Below are 17,775 nucleotides of genomic sequence, written 5' to 3' on the forward strand. Positions count from 1 at the left end.
TGACTGTCATTGTCGGTGGGGGTGTGTTTGGCGGAAGCAAGGCAAGCGAAAGGCTGGAGGGGTTGCAGGTGGACAGTCAGCCCTGGCCGGAGGCGCCGTGCGTGTGACACTGGCCCCGAGGCAGGAAGGCCCGTTGGCGCCAACGCCAGGTCCGGGAGCTGCTGGGACGCAGGCTGCGGGGGGGGGGGGGGGGGGGGCAGAGAAGAAAGAGGCTGAGAAGCTCGGGACGGTCTGGGCTAAGTCACCTGGCAGCGCCGAAGCCACTGCTTCCTTGGGCCTGGGGTTAAAATGGAAAAGGGACACGAAGTCCCAGCGCTGCCGTGAATGCCCGAGTAAACACGCCGTGGCCCCCAGTCCTGCACCTGCGACACAGGGACACCGAGGTCCTCTGTGCATCCCACGTCTCTTCTCGCAACAGAAGAGCCACTTTCAAATTAAATAACCTTTCCTTCCTCTTCGTCCTCCCTTCCCTCTGTAAAGAAAAGTGATTCTCTTCTTCCCTGAAAGCCTGGCTTCACAGGATGGTTTTTAAAATTAACAAGGGTGTCTCTCTGGTTCTGACACAAAGAGGAAGCCCCTGCTGGGTTCTGAAGGTGTTCTTTCTGTGGCAGGAGGATTTCTGAGGATTCAGGGACTGCAAGGGCGTTCCTAAAGCTGGGAGGCTCCCAGGGCATTTCCAGGAAGCTTCCTTAGGGGGCTGGAATTCCACCCTGCTTAGCTAGGTTTGGCAGCGCTTCATAGCAACCACTGACTCTCCAGCACCCCGCTCTAGGGATGATTTGAGATGCGCTATATATATCTCAGAATATTTTAGCATCCAGACTTGGTTCACTGAGCGTAGGTGAGAAGGGAAGAACTTTTCGCACGTGGAAAAATAAATGAGAAATTTAAAAGAGGCTTCATTTTAGGGGAGGGAGCTAAGAAATTGAAAACTCCCTCCACCAAAAAAAAAAAAAAACAAAAAAAAACAAAAAAAAAACAAAGGCAGTCACATGTTTCGATTTGTTTTCTAGTAAAGACCTTTCTTCATCTTTTGGAAGCCAAGATTTGCCAGCAAACAACAGTGTACCAGACTCTCCGAGGAAATAAACGAATCAAAGAATACCCAGCTATTCCAGGACAGCATAAGCAGATCGTTCTCTGGGTTTGAAGAGAGAAGATAAAGGCAATGGCAAACTGAAGCTGAACCCAGGAGGAACAAGTGAAATGACAGAACCACATGCGCTGGCCACAGGGCGCTCACTGACACTGGCTTTCACCTTCCTGCAAACGGAGAAGAGCAACCAGTATTTCTTTGCTTCTCAGAAGACCATTCTCTGATGGAAGCCAAAGGATTGTAAAGTCCTTCCTTCTTGCCCAAATATTTTTCAGAAGGAAGAAGAGTTGCCTTTCTGGGGTAGGAAAGGAAGAGAATTCCTTTCTCGACCCACATTGAGACATAACTCTTATTCTGTCCTGTTGGAACCTTTTAAAAAAATATCCACTGATCCAAAGAGGGTGGAGGAATTAGGGCATGTTCCCTTCCTCCACCGCACCTAGCATGATGCCTTGCACACAGCAGGTGTTCAATTAACGCTTACATGGGTTTTTAAATAGGAAGCAAACCTGATCACCATAACACTTTGATCTTCAAAGTGCTTCACCAGACATGAGTCACTTTATCCTCACAACACCCCTGTGAGGTAGGTAAGCGATATTCTTCCCATTTTACAGAAAGAGAAATTGGCCCCAAGAGTGACTTGACTCAGGCGTGTAGCAGAACAGAATCCTGGATTTCTCACTTCCAATAGCAGGATCTGTTCTTGAGGACATGCCTCCCCTTTCCTTAGACTCTTTTGTAAAAAAAAAAAAAAAAAAAAAAAAAATAGTAAGAAGAATGCTTAAATGTGTCACTCCAGAAAATCAATTTCCTCTGTTAGAGAAGAATATGCTTTGCTATTCCTGCCCCCGAGAGCACGGGGAGGAACAATTAGACGGGTGCTAGCGTCTTCCTTCCACGTACTTCCGGAGGCCTTCCTCTGTCTTCTGGGTCATTCTTGCTACCCAGCTACTGAGAGTCCTACGTTCCCTGTGGCTCCAGGTGTGTCCATCTTCCAAGTTCTCACTCGCAAACGCCGCACAGTTCGTTCACCATCCATCCCAGTCAAAAAGGGGTGCTGATGAGAACGAAGAATTGAGCATGAGGTCTCATTTCTTCCTTCCTTTTTGGTTACCACCAGAAATACCTTGTGGAAATAAACAATCCCAGCAGGGCTTGGCTTGGCCACAGAGTAATCAGATACAAAACCGAACAGAAGTCGTCACCAAATTCCAAACTAACGATCTGGCCCTCGTGCTGTCAAAACAATCACATTGACCCTGGAGAGCAGTCAGAGCAGGTGGGACAGGAGCGCTGGTCAGGGCATCATGGTCAAGGAGCAGGAGAATTTGGCCACGGCAGGTGACACCTGCCCATGTGAACTCCATATTCCTTTGCAAGGCTTGGGAAGTGCCTTTTATTTACTTTTTTTTTTTTTTTGGTGAGAATTTCTATATCAGAATCCACCTGAACTCCAAGAAAAGGACCAGGGCCAGGTTGACTGATCCAGAACAGTTGAAGCTTCTAGAATTTTCCTTCCTAAGAAGGTTCTCAGAGCCAATAGGAAATCAGAGTCACTGCCGCCGGCACACCTGGCGTGCGAGTGCGTCTCCTGTGGTCCCACCTGCCCTACTCTTAGGTCCTAAGAAAAACATGGAAGTTCTTAGGATGGGTCTGTTTTCTTGCCCAAAGTGTGTATATCTTAGTAGTAGAATTGTTAACAGTCAAACCATAGTCAAAGGGAAAAAAAAAAAGGAAAGAAAAATAAATTCAACTTAACTTTTCCAATTGAAATGATGAGAAAGAAAAATACCCTGATTTAGGAAAATAGGAAAAAATTAGTGCTATTCCCCAGCTCTGTTTGTCTCTGAATCTCTGCCTGCAGGCTCCACTCAAAGCACACCAGGCAGTGGTGGAAACTCACCACCGGGCCCCACGGTTTGACTGATGGGATGATTGTTTAAAAACCAAAGGGACTTTTTTTTTTCTGTACTCTGCAGAGAGGGAAAGGGAAGGTGAGTCCGTTTGATGGGGTGAGCCTCAAGGTTGAAGAAGATTATATGGAAGAACAAAGGCAAGAGACATTTCCTGAAGAGTTTTCGACCACCTTAAACACAATCTCCAAATACTCCCCATCCACCCCATCTCTTGTCTGCTCAAAGCTCAACGAACATCAGCTTTCAAATCCATCTCTCCGTACATTCTCGGGTACTTTAGGAAAAATGAACATCAGGAGATTTGGTTTGAGTTACAAGTGGCCGGCTCAAGCTAGGTGACCGGGGACCATTGTGCTGGGTTCACAGTGCTGAGAAGTGTCTGAGAACTGCAGGTGCGTGAGACTTTCTGTTCTGATGTCCCCCCTGCTCGCCCCGCGGGCTTCCAGATGCCACCGGCGTTGCTGTGGGCAACACCGGCTGCATCCTCGAAGCATCCCTGAGCAGGAGAGAGAGAAGAGGTCAGCCTGCTTTCTCTCTACTTTACAGATGGAGAAACCAAGGCACCAAGAGGTGAAGTGAGTTATCCATGATCACAGTGGGGACCCTGAATTGGCCTATGACATTTCCTGATCTTTCTGCATCTACAGAAGAGTCCCTTGGAGGTCTTCAGCTGAAACAAGCCTCCCAAGCCCACTCTAGCCTGGGGACCCCAGAGCTATGCTGAGGATGGACAAACGGACCGGATGAACTCATTCCATAGATGACTGGCTGCCTGTTTTCACCGTGAATGGTGGCCAAAGGCTGCTTAGAAAGGAATGCTCACTGGGTTACCGATTGGCACCATACCAAAAGAAAAGGATGTCTGTGTCCTTCTCGGTTTGAGAATGGTCTGTAGGAGCAGTCCGCCTTGGAGACAGGAGCAGAGAAGAGCTGACTCATTCCCCTTCCTTCTGCTGTGGGGGTCTCGGGATTTGTGCCAGGGATTGGCAAGGGCTGCGCCTCCTCCTGGGACCTGCACGTTGTTCTGCACGCAATGGGGCAGCCTGGGGCAGGTGTCCCTGGGTCCTGTCTGCTCATTTCCGAGGTGGTCTATTCTTAGCCCTTGACACAAGGTGTCGGCCCAGAGCAGGGGGGGACTCCCATGGTGATCCGTCTGCTGCCCTTGGGGGCTGTCATTAATAGCACTCACGACCTTTGGCTCCAGAACATTCCAGCCGTGTCTTGCCAGCCAGCCAAGGAAAGGCACAGGGGGCAAGAAGCAGATGGTGGCAGGAAGAAGTGAGATAGGCAGACAGGACCAGGCGAGCAGGCGGGAGGAAGCAGCAGCTGGATCGAGGCCTCCTGCTTGTCTTTTGATGTTTGGCCAATAGCACAAGAGGCAGCATTTTAAGTGAGAAATGAAATCCTTAAAGTAATAGCTAAGAATGTGCTGAGAGTTGCAGGCATTCAAATGAAGCATCATCTTTTTCCCCAGTGAGAGGTGTAGAAAAATAAAATCTTTGAGAGGGGAGAGTTGCCTTTTTATGTTTTCACACATTTTAGAAACCGGGACGGGCACACATTGATTTAGGATGCTCGGAGGTGGCCCTCATACAAGCTTAGGGGTTTGCAACCTGCGACTGGCCAGCCCCTGCTGCTGCCATGCTCCGGAGCTTGAGCCGTGAGTGGGAATAGAATGCTGCCCTGGTGGCAGTGGCCAGGCTGGGATCAGGAGAAAGGGCAGCACCATTGTGTCCCTCTCACTCCCGCCTAGACCTTAACGAGAGCAGCGACAATTTTCCATCGGGCGACTGTGCTGCTCTTGCCCTCTCTCTAGGGCTGGCCCACCCTCGGGGTCCTTCCACGTCACACCTGCAGGGCTCTCTAGGTCTCCCTTGAGTTCTTCCAGCCAGCCCTGGTGGTGGTGGTTTCCTTGTCCACCCTGGGATGTCACATGGATCTAGCCCAAACCAGTTGCAACCAATGAGCTCTCTTCCCTTTGCATGCTCCAAATTAAAATCCCACCCCCCACCACCACTACCACCCAAATCTGGTAGTGTGATTTTAGTACTTTTCAATCTGGCAAAGCAATAATAGATTTTAGCTTCTTGGTGAGAAGATCAAATAAGTGTATATAAGGCATGTCCCTACTCCCCACCACTCAGCCACCATCCAGAGCTGCTGTTGTCACACATTCAATGCCTGAAAGGGCTCACTCTGAGCCAGGAGCCACTTTCCTTGGCAAAGAAAATACTACCGTCTGTGCCAAATGAATGCTAGGTGACTGTCCCCTACTCAGCTGCTCCAAGAGAGCTGGGACCATGAGAATGCACCGCAGCCCCATGCTCTTCTAGGATCTGATACTATACTGCACAGGGAGTTTCGATGTGCAGGGAGAAGTGAGGCCACGGCCCGTCCAGTGCTGCTCTAGACAAGATCTGCATCCGAGACCTTCTCTTCTGCTTCTGTGACTGTGCAGTGGGAAGGGGTAAAAACCGGAGGAAGAATGGGAAAAAATGATATAATTTGGTGCTTTCTAAAAACCTGTACATTTTTTTTTTGCTGAGAATCAGGCTTATATTGGGCCAGGGTTTGACGCCAACAGCATGAGAAGCCAACAGAATCACCCTCATGCCCTTGGGCTGGACAGGATCTGCCCTCTCTGAGCGACTGTGGAACTGCTGTGGGGCTGGGTTAGAGCCACAGGGACCAGAGCGTGTTGAGTGATTGTGTGTCTGGGAGTGGGGGTGTGGGGGAACCCCCTAGGCCACAGGGCACCACAGTCTTCCCCAGCTGAGGCAGTGTCATGGTGGTGGCATTTGCAAGCAAGCGAGATGGGGCCTCTTCCATTCTGGCCCTGACCTGCTGGCATGAACGTGCTCCCCCACGGCTTCCCTGCTTCCCAACTTGCGGGGACAAGCCTGGCCCTCAGAACAAGGTGACCCTTGCAGAGACAGAGTGCAGAAGTATGTTGAGAGATGAGAAACCTCTTCGGGGCAGGCGAGGCCAGGAGGGTGCTCAGATTGAAGCCTTCACAGTGCCCCTCGCTGTGGCCTTAAGAGAGGATGTCTGCAATGTCACAGGCTTGTGGCAACCAACTTAGGGGATGTCACTTTGACATTATCTAAGGGGACCAAGGCTCACCCAGAAAAGCGGCAGACCTGCTCGAGCAAGAGAGAAGCAGAGCTTGAGAAATGATGCTAACAAGATGGGCCGTATTTTGGCAATGCTACCCCAATTTCTCAGAAGGAAAAGAAGAGACAAATTTCCTAAGCCATTAGCGGAATGAATATGGGGTCAGGGGGCATATGGGGGGGGACATTCTGGAAAGAAAGGGGGATACTTTATTCTCTAGCTCCTGGTACCGGCATGCATACTCCCTGCCAGACCTAAATACTGGAAGTTGGTTATTTTTCATCAGGGGTCCTAAGAGAAAAATGGGTCAAGAGATTTCTTTTTTAAAAAAAAGAACAACACATCATGGGCATTCCTGGGAAGTAGCTGGGGCAGCGTGGGCCTGCCTCCCAGGGACCTAGGCAAATGGCAGACTAAATGCAGACGCCCAGTGTGCGACCAGGCCACCACATGGCACTGGGCACAAAGCATGACCTGCCAGAGGGCAGCCTTAAGGATCTGGGTTTTCAGGACCAAAGTCGGGCGTGCGGGTGGGGAGAGACTTCCTGGTGGGTTCCAGGCGCTGGGAGTGCACGCGGAGGCCCAGCGGAAGGGGCAGGCCCCTGGGGGAGGAGAAGGCCACAGGGAGACTGTGTTGGGATGACTGGGGGAGGGTGGGGACTGGGGGAGGGTGGGGACTGCAGGAGGCTGATGACGCTGCAGAGACAGAGGACAAGGCCAGGTGGGTCCTTGCCTTGCTTCTCCCTTGCCTCGGTCTCTATTTCTTTCCTAACTTTCCTTCCCTTTCCTGTCTCTCAGCAACACTGGCTTTCCCTCTGGATGCTCACATATGTCTATTTCTGCTTCCGTTCCTAGGAAAGGTCCTGGCGCTACGGCCACGCGGTGGGAATGCGCTTGCAAGGGAGACGTGTGCCCATGGTCCAAAAGGGGCCGAAATAAAGGACGGCTGAACCGTGCCCTGGTCTCATTTGTTCTCAGTGGCTACAGCCCCCAGGGCCCTCCCTGAGCTGGAAGTTGTTGTCCCAGTGTTCGGTGCTCCAGGTCAATTCAGCGTCAACTGCTCTCTTTTCTGAGATTCGGGCAAACTGGAACAGGCGTGCACACCTGTGCACTAACATGGAGCAGCAAACTACACCTGCTGCTGAGCTGAAGCCAAAGGACACGAAGCCAAGCACAGGCGAACGAGCAGGGGGTGGGCAGAGGTTCCGAGGGACTTGGGGGTGGGGGTGCTAGTGCGGGACGCAGGCGCAGCTCTAGGCACACAAAGCCCCGGACCCAAGGCAGACAAGAGGTGGGACCCCGCCCACCAAAGGGGACGCCCCTCCACCGACAAACGGCCTCACCTTCCCAGCCTCTGCAGAGCGCGCAGCGGAGCTGGGGCTGAGCCCCCAGTGTTGGAAAGAAGACGCACCTAAGGAAAGTGCCTCTGACTGGATCCCAACTCCCAAGAAACTCGTGTGGCCCACAGGCGGGTCCCTCTGACAGGCAGAGATGGGCCTCCCGCCTGGTCTTCACCACGGCCTGGGTGTGCTCTGTTGTCCTGCGTCCTACAGCGGGGCTCCTCCTCCTCCTTCCTGCCAGGCAGGCCCGAGGGGACCCCCGAGGTAGGGACAGGGAGAGGATGGCACTGCAAAGTGTAGCAACGACACATGACATCGAGGAGATCCAAAGAAAGGAGCATTCGGTTTGACAACTGGTATTTGAAACTTGTTTTTCTTTAAAAAAAAAAAAAAAAAAAAAAAAAAGATCTAGATAAACAAAGAAGGGGGTGGGGAGGACCTCTTTGTATAATAATTTTTTAAAAAGAAACCCCACGAACGTAAAAAAAAAGTTCTTTAGTTTTTGAACTGAAGAATAGTCTGATGTGAGGTCTTGCACCCTAAATAGTTATATTTGGAATTTTTTTAAAAATCGCAACTACACACAACAAAGACTAACAGTATTTACTTAAAAATATTGTGTGTGTGTATATATATATATATATTTATATATATATCTTTTTTGTGATTTTTTTCTTTTCCTTTTTTTTTTTTTATTTTTTTTTTGTGCCCAAGTAGAGAGATACAATGGGATTGAAACGATGCCCTAGAACAGAAATATTCTTTAAAGGAGCAATGCTTCAAGAAATAAAAACTTTAAAAATGGTTAAACATACTCGCAACACCTCCAGAAATTCAACTTGGTACAATGAGAACATAAAGAGTCAAATCAAATCCTCACCCAAACAACACGGCCTGGAAGACCCCGGGCTCTGCGGCTGGTGTGAGTGTTGCCACACGCTCCGGGTTGCGGGCAGGTGTTCCCCCCGCCCTCCACCCCGCCAAACTCCACTCAACCAAGCTGTAACCAGAGTCCTTCTTGTATCAGTTTTAGATATTTCTGGCAAGACCGTGCAGCAGGGACACACACATATATACGTGTGCTATAGGCACACACACACACACACACAAACACACACATACTACACATACAAAATTTCCCATTCAACCCAGATGCACCAAGTGAGCTGATTGTTTTTCAGCCAACCACAATGGTGAAAGACAAAAGCACCAAACAGTCTTTGAAATGGGTCAGTTATTACAATTTGACTTTATATATATATATATATATGTATATATGTGCATATATATATATATATGTTCTAGTTTTCCTCTTTGTGTTATTTTTTTTTAAAAAAAAAGCACAAATGAAAAAAATGAAGAATTCTTTCCAGATCAATTTAAGGCTTCCCACCAAATGGAAACAGAAGAGGCCTTATACAATATCACGTGTGATAGATGTATACTGTTCACAGCCTTAAAATGATGGAACAAATCATTGTTGCCAGTCACTGATTAAGTATTGTGCCTTTAAATTGATGTCGTTCTTTTTGCTACTATGCTGAGTTTTATTATTACTGATTCTGTTTGATTACATATATGGAAACCTCATTTGATTTCCTTTAGAATGTCCTGTCCTTACCGAATTATTGGAGTGGCTTTTGTGTTTTGTTTTGTTTTGCTTTTCACCAGGGAACAGATGTGATTCTTGCTAGGTGAATGCTAAAATGGCACGTAGTCACCTTCAAGTAGCTTTTACAGCCATTTGAGTTTCAAATAGCCCTTGAGCTCCTAGAAGGATCTGGGAGGAGGGGCCGGAGAGGAGGGAGGGACACTGAGGAAGGGAAGGGTTTCTATGCCTTTGTTTTTGGTAAATTTGTTTTCTTCAATACAAATAATCAGGAAGAATAATTGCTTTGTGTTGTATTTGTTGGTTGGTTTTTTGTTTTGTTTCTAGATTTCTAGATTTGTTTCATTTGATTCTTTAATTTTCCCTCTCCTGGTGCAAAAGCCACCAGAGAGTTTGCATGAGAAAAAACGTGACAGTACTTAATGAAACTCAGCACCTAAGGGCATAAGGCAGTTGAAGGTTTTTGTTTGTTTGTTTGTTTGTGTTTGTTTTGTTTTGTTTTGTTCTTTCAATCAGCACCAATCCCATAAATGATCTACACTTGGTGTAAGGTATAAAATTTTTTTTCTTTTGGAGTGGAGACAGCTCCTCCACCCTATAAACCATAGTGTGGGATTTTTTTTGTCAATACTGTATCTTATGTGTAGAAAACAAAAGAAAGGTTTTCTTTTTGTTTTTACTTACAAAACATAGAGAATATCTTTGTATACATACAGCGACTGGAAAGAAAGCTTATCTGAAGGGGTTGTGACTTATTAATTCTTTTTTGTTTTGGGAGTGGTGGTGGTGGTGGTGGCGGTGGTGGTGGTGTTGGTGTTGGTGGTTTTGTGTGTTGGGGGAAGGGAGGGTTATATTTCTTGCAAGCGGTGTTTACCGCAAACCAAACTTAAGGTCCCCTTCTCAACTTGGGTCAAGATGCTCTTAGAGAGAAGACTCATACTGCAGCAACTCATAGAGGAGCGGTCCGTCTCGATATCGAATGCCTACTGCCGTCGGGGTGACATACTGCAGAATGTTAATAGTCCTCCTCAGCCTCCTGTCTACAAAGTGAGCATCCCAAGCCGGGTATCTCTTTCTTGGCATGTCAATCTTAATGAGGGGCCCTTCTGGGTAAGGTCTCCCCGACGGGGTAGGGGGCCCCATGGGTCTCACTTGGAACACGGGCAAGCAAGTGTCAGCCGTGAGATCCTCCTGTTGTTCCGTTACAGCTCTGGTGGGCGTGACCTGGGTCCCCCGGTACCCAGGGGTCTGAGGCGCCATGGGCTCAACATCGGGGGGCAAAGGGATGCCCCAGAGCAGCTCGGCACAACAGGAGCTGGCAAAGATCTTAGCTCGTGGCCCCATGGGATGCAGCACGCCGTAGTATAACAGCATCACTGCGATCCCAGCCACAAAGCTAATAAAGACACAACACAGTGCTGGCACCGCGTAGGAGTCAGTGGTCTCCGGGTTTCTGTAAAAATACCAAAGGAGCGTCAAGGCAGCATTCTCGGTCAAGACTATCGTGTAATACGCAAACATTCGATATCGAGTCCGCCCTTCCTTGACGTTAAACCAGCAGAAGATGTACACAATCCCTACCACCATGTTGAAGAGGATCTCCTCCCACTTGGACATGCAGAAGTCGGTCCCGCCATGGATGATCCAGAAGGCCATGGCGCACCAGTGGACCACCACGAAGATCCCAAAGTAGAGCTGGAAGATGGAAGCAAAGAGGGCAAAAGAGATCACTCGGGATGAGATGGTGAAGAGGCGCCAGAAGAGGTGGAGGAGGGCCCCTCTGTAGCTCATGCTCTTCTTGTCGTCCCTGGAGTCCCGCAGCAGCTTGTGATAGGAGGCTAGCACCCAAGCCAGGGACATCAGGGAGGTCACAGAGGAGACACCTGCCGAGAGACACAAACCCACACAGTCAAAACCCTGGGCATCGACCGCGGGGCACAAGCGGGCTGCCGGCTGAGGAGACGCCCACACACGTGATCTAAAGGAGGAGGGAGAGAGAAACACAGAGTCAGGAACTGCACTCGGAGAGCGCCGCTGGCCCACGCTGGGCGCTCTGGAGAGCTACCTCTCAATCCCGCCACCCCGTTTGGAGTCCCCAGAGCTCGAGGGATGCTGAGGGCGGGGTGCTCTGCCAGGGGTGGGCAGTGAGGGGCATATCTGCTGGGGGCAGGTCCGTGCGTGTCCTGCCTTATGGAATCACACACTCTGTGCTCCTGTGCCCCCGTCACCAGCAGCCTGTGCTCTCAGAGGGGGCCTAGAAGGGACACTAATTGTGAAGACCAGCGGCTTACTCGCTGCCCGAGTCCCACTGTTCTCCCGAGAAGGCACTGGGCTCACTCTTCTGCCTTCTCCTCATCTCACCCCAGGTCCCAAGGAACCTGTTCCTGAACCTTCTTCCACTTAGCTTCTCCCCCATCTGCCACCTAAGGCCCCGTGATCAAGGATGCTGGGATGTCCCACCCATTTCGCCAGCCACCTTTTTCATTCATTCTGGTCTCCTGTAGCCTCTCTAAAACCCCTGCTCCTTTCTCCAACCAACCTCTGCTCAGTTTCTCTTAGGCCTTGACTCATGGGGCCCTTCTCTGGCTCTCCTCCAAATCACACGGCAGTGGAGCTCACGCTTTGGGGACCTCTCTGCTCGCTGGTTTGGTGAGGCTTCCCAGACCTCTGCATTTCTCCCCCAGCAGGCAAATATTCAGAGTTTGAAGGTGCCTAGCTCCAAGTGACACTGGAACTGCCATAAAGCAATTTTATTTCGAATGCTGCCTACTTGAGATTTGTAACTAGACCAAATAAAACAAGATCAATTGTTAAGAGTCTGTCCAAATCCACCGGTGAACAACCAGTCATGGGCCAAGCGTCCTCGGACAATCTCCTCCCAACCAGGGCTCCCCCTGCATCCACCCTGACTCCCCACAAGTTAGCGCCACTCTCTCTCCACCTGTAGCATTTTTTCTTGGTCCTTTCTGCTAAAATTTCCAAACGAAATGCAACTGGGGGCCTGAATGCCATCCCATTGGCAACACTTTCCTCACCAGATTCCCTCCCCTACCACGGAGCGCAGTGACCCCAGGACGTTCTTCCAGGCTAAAATCAAAGTGACCCAGTCGTTCTCTCTCTAAAACTCCAAGAGTGAATCCAGTAGCCCCATTCATCAAGAGACTAATTAACTCCCCTCCAGACCTCCAGGCTCCCACTTGTCCCCCCCCTCCGGGGCCCAGCCTACCTCCCCAGGACTCTCCGAAACCCAGTGCAGAATCACAGTCCTCTGCCGTGCGCACGCACCCAGCACCTGCTCTGCCTCACCTGTCCCACAAAGCCCCTCCCTGCCATCTCCAGTGGCTGCAGAGTCTGCTCAGCCTGCAGAACAATATTGTACAATGACAAAACGCTGGCACAGGCGTAGAAGACACCTTGATGGTTAACTGTTACAATGAGCATGTGTCGCCTTTGTGATAAAAACCAAGGTTTAAAACAAACAGGGACCACCAATTTCTCCATGGAAACCCATCTGGAAAACGTCTAATGAGCACTGATGGCAATTTTCCTCTTGTTTCTCTGGAAAGTTCTGAACACAACACTGACGTGTTCCACCTTGCTCATGGCACACGCAGGGCATGTCACCTGTGTCTGGAGAGGCTGTGCATGCCAGCCAGCTAGGCTTTGAGAGCCCAGCTGTGTTCGTGCTGTCAGGTGGAGCAGGGAGGGGAATGGGTCCTTTTAGGAGTGACGTGATTTAGGCTGTAGGTTTCCACATGGCAGGGAATGTGCGAGCATGTCTTGATGGTTGGTACAAGGCTTGTTCCCAACACTGGGACATGCTCTGAAAATTCCTTTTCACATCCGTGTGACGTCACCACCCTTCAGCTGAACTCATTTCTTCCTGTTGATGTTGATGCATCCAGTGGGCACGGCCAAGCCTTAGTAATTGGATGGGGAGCTCTATGGAAGCTGAGTGGGAAAAAGAATTTGTGTTCCTTCTAGTAAAGCAAACCCTATTACTTTCCCACCGAGCCCACCCAGCAAGACAAAGCAGCTCAGCTCTTTCTGGAGTGTGGGCTAATCCGGTCGAATTCTGAGCACGCTTTTGCACAGACTTGGGGTGCAGAAGTGGGACCCCGGTGGCCTTCACTGTTCTGACTTCACCCTTCCCTGTGTTGCAACAGGAACCCCGTCCACACCAAATATGAGTAAGTAGGAATTCAGATGCTCACCAATCACAGGGTGCAAGGCCAAGTACAATTCTTCTGCATTTTTCCACCTTCCAGGTGACCTGTGCCACTTCCAGGTCTGTGGCTGTGGTCTGGAGGACAGATCGTCTGCTCCCGCCACACACTTCGTGGCGGTGTGGCTAGAACCACTCTCATCGCAGCTGACTGGGCGCTGCTGTGGCTCTTGGTTGGGGCTTCTGGACTTTCTCTCTCGAGGGTGTAGCATGAATGCTCCCCACTGTTGTAAGACATCACTGCTGGATTAGCAGGGTTCTTGGGAAACGGTCCCATGGAAGACTGATCATGAACACTTGGCTAGGACCTGCCCTGGTCTTCTGTCTCCGCTTTGTCTATTTGCGACTTTGCAAGTTATAAACGGCCAGACTTTCTATCCAGGGGCGCTTCCCAGACCATCCGCTTCAACCTGCTGGTCCCGCAGAGAGCAGACGTGCAGCGGGCTGGGTGGCTCGCCCAGAGTCCTCCTGAGGATGGCCGAGAACTGCTGACCATCCGATCTAGGACGGCGTGTGCGTCCTGCCACACGGTGGGGTCCCTGCTGCTCCATCCTTCCTCTGCCCAGTCTCTCCGTTAGCTCAGCCTTCCAGTGGCCTGCCGAGGAGCACCGTGCCCCAGGTCATTTGTAAGGAAGGTCGTCGGCCTTCTCCAGTGGCAGGAGCTGTCCCAGTGCCCAGCCACTGGCCCTCCAGGGCCATGCACCGGCACTGCACACTGACCGAATCCCCATGCACGGTCTCCCAAGGGGCCGGGCCACCGTGGGTGCACAGAAACAAGGCTCAGGCTCGCCGGCCACTCGCCTCCCTGTGTGCCAAGGACAACATCCGCCTCCTTCCTCAGCCTCGGTGAAGCCAACATTCAGGGGAACTCCACCATCTGCTCTTCGAGTTCCTATTTTGTATTTTCCCCACATCAAGCTCCTTTTAGACGGCAATTCTTCCCTTTCCATCTGTCAAACTTCCCCCTATCTTCTTACATTTTTTTAAAAGTCCAGGCTCTTCTTGGAAATGTTCCCAGAAAAAAGCCAAGGCAGCTTCGTCCACCGCCTCTCTGAGCACAACCAACTGTCTCCTGTCCTCGCTCCACCCACGGGACACAGCCAGGGAGGGAAACTGCAAAGGCGGTGTCCTGCATGGCAACCGGGAAGGAGGAAGACAAACGTCACGACGCCTTCTCCGAGCCAGGCTCCGGGACGCGGAGCAACGTGCCCAAGGCCACACGCTTGGGAGCCGAGAGAGCTCAGACTGACGACTGGGGCCGGTTCCCTCCGCAGAGCCGGGATCAGTGTGTGCCGGAGCCAGCCGCTCGATGTTCGGGAATTTGGGGGGGGTGCCTGATGTCAGGTTGCAGGTTTGAAATTGGCACGGAGGGGGGATATTTACACCACTGAAATTGGCCAATGTTGCAAACCAGAGCTCTACCCGTGCTGCTAAAAGTTGGTTGTTAAATTATTTTGTTTTATTTTTTTTTGAGACAGAGTCTCACTCTGTTGCCTGGGCTAGAGTGAGTGCCCTGGCGTCAGCCTCGCTCACAGCAACCTCACACTCTTGGGCTCAAGCGATCCTCCTGCCTCAGCCTCTGGAGTAGCTAGGACTACAGCTACATCCCTGTGCAAGTAGCTGATTCCACCTCTCAGGGGTCCCTGCCTCCGACGGGTTCTGTGGCATCACGGCCTCCGTCACGTACCCCTTTCTCCGAGGTCCCCTCATGCCGCCCCTTAGACTCGCCCGACCTCAGGGCACTCGTGCTTGCTGGTCCCTCTGCCTGAAATGCTCCTCCCTGTAGCCACACGTCTCTGCACAAACCTCACCTTCACGCAAAGATCAGCGTCTCGCCAGGCCGCCCTGACCACCACACTTCAAACCGCAACCTGCTGCTGTGGTTTGGGCGTGCCCCCCAGAGTCCGCGTGTTGGAAAGGTGGTCGTGGTGGTAACCGTGGTGATCGCTGTGGTAACCGTGTCGAGAGGTGGGGCCTTTGAAGGTGACCAGGCCGCGAGGCTCTGCCTCCTGGTGGATGAACACAGTTCACTCGAGAGTGGGTTAGTCACCGAGACAGCAGGTTCCCGGGAAAAGGGATGTGTTTGGCCCCATCCCTGTCTCAAAGCAACACGGAGTTATCCCACGACTCTGAAGGCCGAGCGGGAAGCGAGTTTCCCTGGTCTGAGATGGAGCCGCTAGCAGGGCTGGGCTCCGCGGGAGGCTCGGGGAGCATCTGTCTCCCCTCTGTCCTGGCTCCTGGAGCCGTCTGGGCCCCTGAGCTCGAGGCCCCTCCTCTAGGTCCACCCCGAGCAGCGCAGCGTCCTCAAACCTCGCTTTTGGTTTCCACTGTCAGGCTGCCTTCTGTCCCTCTGGTCTCGTGCCTTGCTCTTGCAAGGATCCCTGTGATTACGTCTCGTTTAACCGGATGATCCAGGATAATCTCCCCATCTCAAAAAAATTCCTAATCACACCTGCAAAGTCCCTTTTGCATATAAAATGGCATTTATGGGTTCGGGGCTTAGGAGGTGGACATCTCGGGGGAGCACATTCAGCGACACCCGCAGTTGCCCACTTAACAGCAGGATGATGGTTCTCAGCCAGGGTGACTTTGCCCCTCCTGGGGACAGTTGGCAATGTCTGGAGACGTTTTTGGTTGTCATGACTCGGGAGGCAGGTGCCACTGGCATCTGGTGGGTGGAGGCTGGGGACGCTGGTACACACTCTGCAGTGCACGGGAGAGCAGCCCCCAAAACACAACGAAGCATGATTTGGCCCAGGTATAACAGCACTGAGGTTGAGACGCCCTGGGACAGTGTGTTCCTGTCTCCTCGATGCTCTGTATAAATTAAAAACAAACTGTAGGCGCAGTGGCTCACGCCTGTCATCCTAGAACTCTGGGAGGCCGCAGGAGGATCGCTCAAGGTCAAGAGTTCGAAATCAGCCTGGGCAAGAGCAAGACCCAGTCTTTATTCAAAATAGAAGGAAATTAATTGGCCAACTAATAATATATAGAAAAAAATTAGCCGGGCATGGTGGCACATGCCTGTAGTCCCAACTACTCGGGAGGCTGAGGCAGCAGGATTGTTTGAGCCCAGGAGTTGGAGGTTGCTGTGAGTAAGGCTGACACCACGTTACTCTAACCCCAAGCAACAGAGTGAGACTCTGTCTCAAAAACAAAACAAAACGAAAAACCAAAAAAAACCCCTGCAAACCTGGCTGTGCCCCATAGCTAGAGCTTTAGTCTTCCAAAGAGTCCCCCTGAGAAGTGGCAGATCCCTGAAAGAGGCCCGCGGGGTGCAGATGCCGGGGCCTGGGGAAGGCCGTGAGGACAGCCTCTCTCTGGGTCTGATAACGGGTGGCCACTTCCTAAAAAGTCACCCCCACCTCCATCCTTCAGCCCTGGTCCCCACATGCATTTCCCCTGTGGCTGCAGGAAAGCAGGGACTCAGGGGGGAAGTACCCCTCGGGTTCTCCGGAGCAGCCCTCTGTGGGCTGCATGGCCACTCTGGGAACGTGGCAGGCCACACGGAGGTACCAGACCTCTCTTCAAGGAGCTTCAAGGTCAAACACCAGCGTTTGGAGGGCCCAGCAGAAGGAACACCAAGCCCACTTCCCTATTTCACCATCTCTTCTTTCTAAAGTGCTGTTGAGGTATCAAAATACCATGTTCGCAGCCAGCTGCATAAAGGCAAATTTCAGAGAGTCTAGAACAAATGTCACATGCTCAGCTGGCCTGGTGTGGGCTCGGGGATGCCCAGATCCTGGCTGGCCGGGGGCAAACCTGACAGGGGGTGGGGGGGCATGGCTGTCCCTGGGGAGTTCCTGGAAACCTGTTCTCACTGTGGAGCACACAGCCCACCAGGCTTAATGCCCTCCTGCTCCCAGAAGTGGCTGCATTTGAACAGGGGCAGTGGGATGGCCCCAAAAGGACACGACTCTGTGCAAACGGGCCTGGCTTGGGTCCAGCTACACGGTCTAGGGCAGGGGTCCTCTAACTTTGTAAACAGGGGGCCAGTTCACTGTCCCTCAGACCGTTGGAGGGCCATTGGAGAGTGCGGTGCACATTCCACACATGCGCACTGTGGACCTGGGACGAGTCGGCTGCTAAGCAGGACAGGCAGCAGCAGCAAAAACACCCGGCAGGCCGGATAAATGTCCTTGGCAGGCTGCATGTGGCCCGAGGGCCGTAGCTGGAGGACTCCTGGTCTGGGGCAATTGTACTGATTCTCTCCGAACCTCAGCTTGTTGTGTGTGAGCCATGGGTGAAAATATGGACTTTGAGTATTCAAATGAATTATGAATAAAAACATGTAGGCACATCTTTAGTACCATATATATATGGTCTCTCTCTTTATATATAGTGTAGAGAAGGGTGTGAATATATACATCCTCTCTCTATATTCTCTCTATAGATATTAAATATATACACTCAATATACATTCCAAATTATGTTACTCATACGTTTCCTTGTTTATTACCCGTCTCCACTAA

General features: G+C 51.3%; 1 protein-coding gene across 1 annotated transcript in view; it reads right to left on the bottom strand.

The window, feature by feature from the left end:
* Window positions 1-201: 201 nt before the first annotated feature.
* The window catches only part of XKR6 (XK related 6), a 208,173-nt gene continuing 190,599 nt past the window's right edge, over window positions 202-17,775 (bottom strand). The window contains exon 3 of the mRNA XM_020282675.2: window positions 202-10,961. Within this exon, the coding sequence (XP_020138264.1) occupies window positions 10,000-10,961 (962 nt within the window). The 3' untranslated portion in view covers window positions 202-9,999. The remainder of the gene's footprint in view (window positions 10,962-17,775) is intronic.

The sequence above is a fragment of the Microcebus murinus genome, chromosome 24 (genome assembly GCF_040939455.1).
Source record: "Microcebus murinus isolate Inina chromosome 24, M.murinus_Inina_mat1.0, whole genome shotgun sequence".
NCBI lineage: Eukaryota > Metazoa > Chordata > Mammalia > Primates > Cheirogaleidae > Microcebus > Microcebus murinus.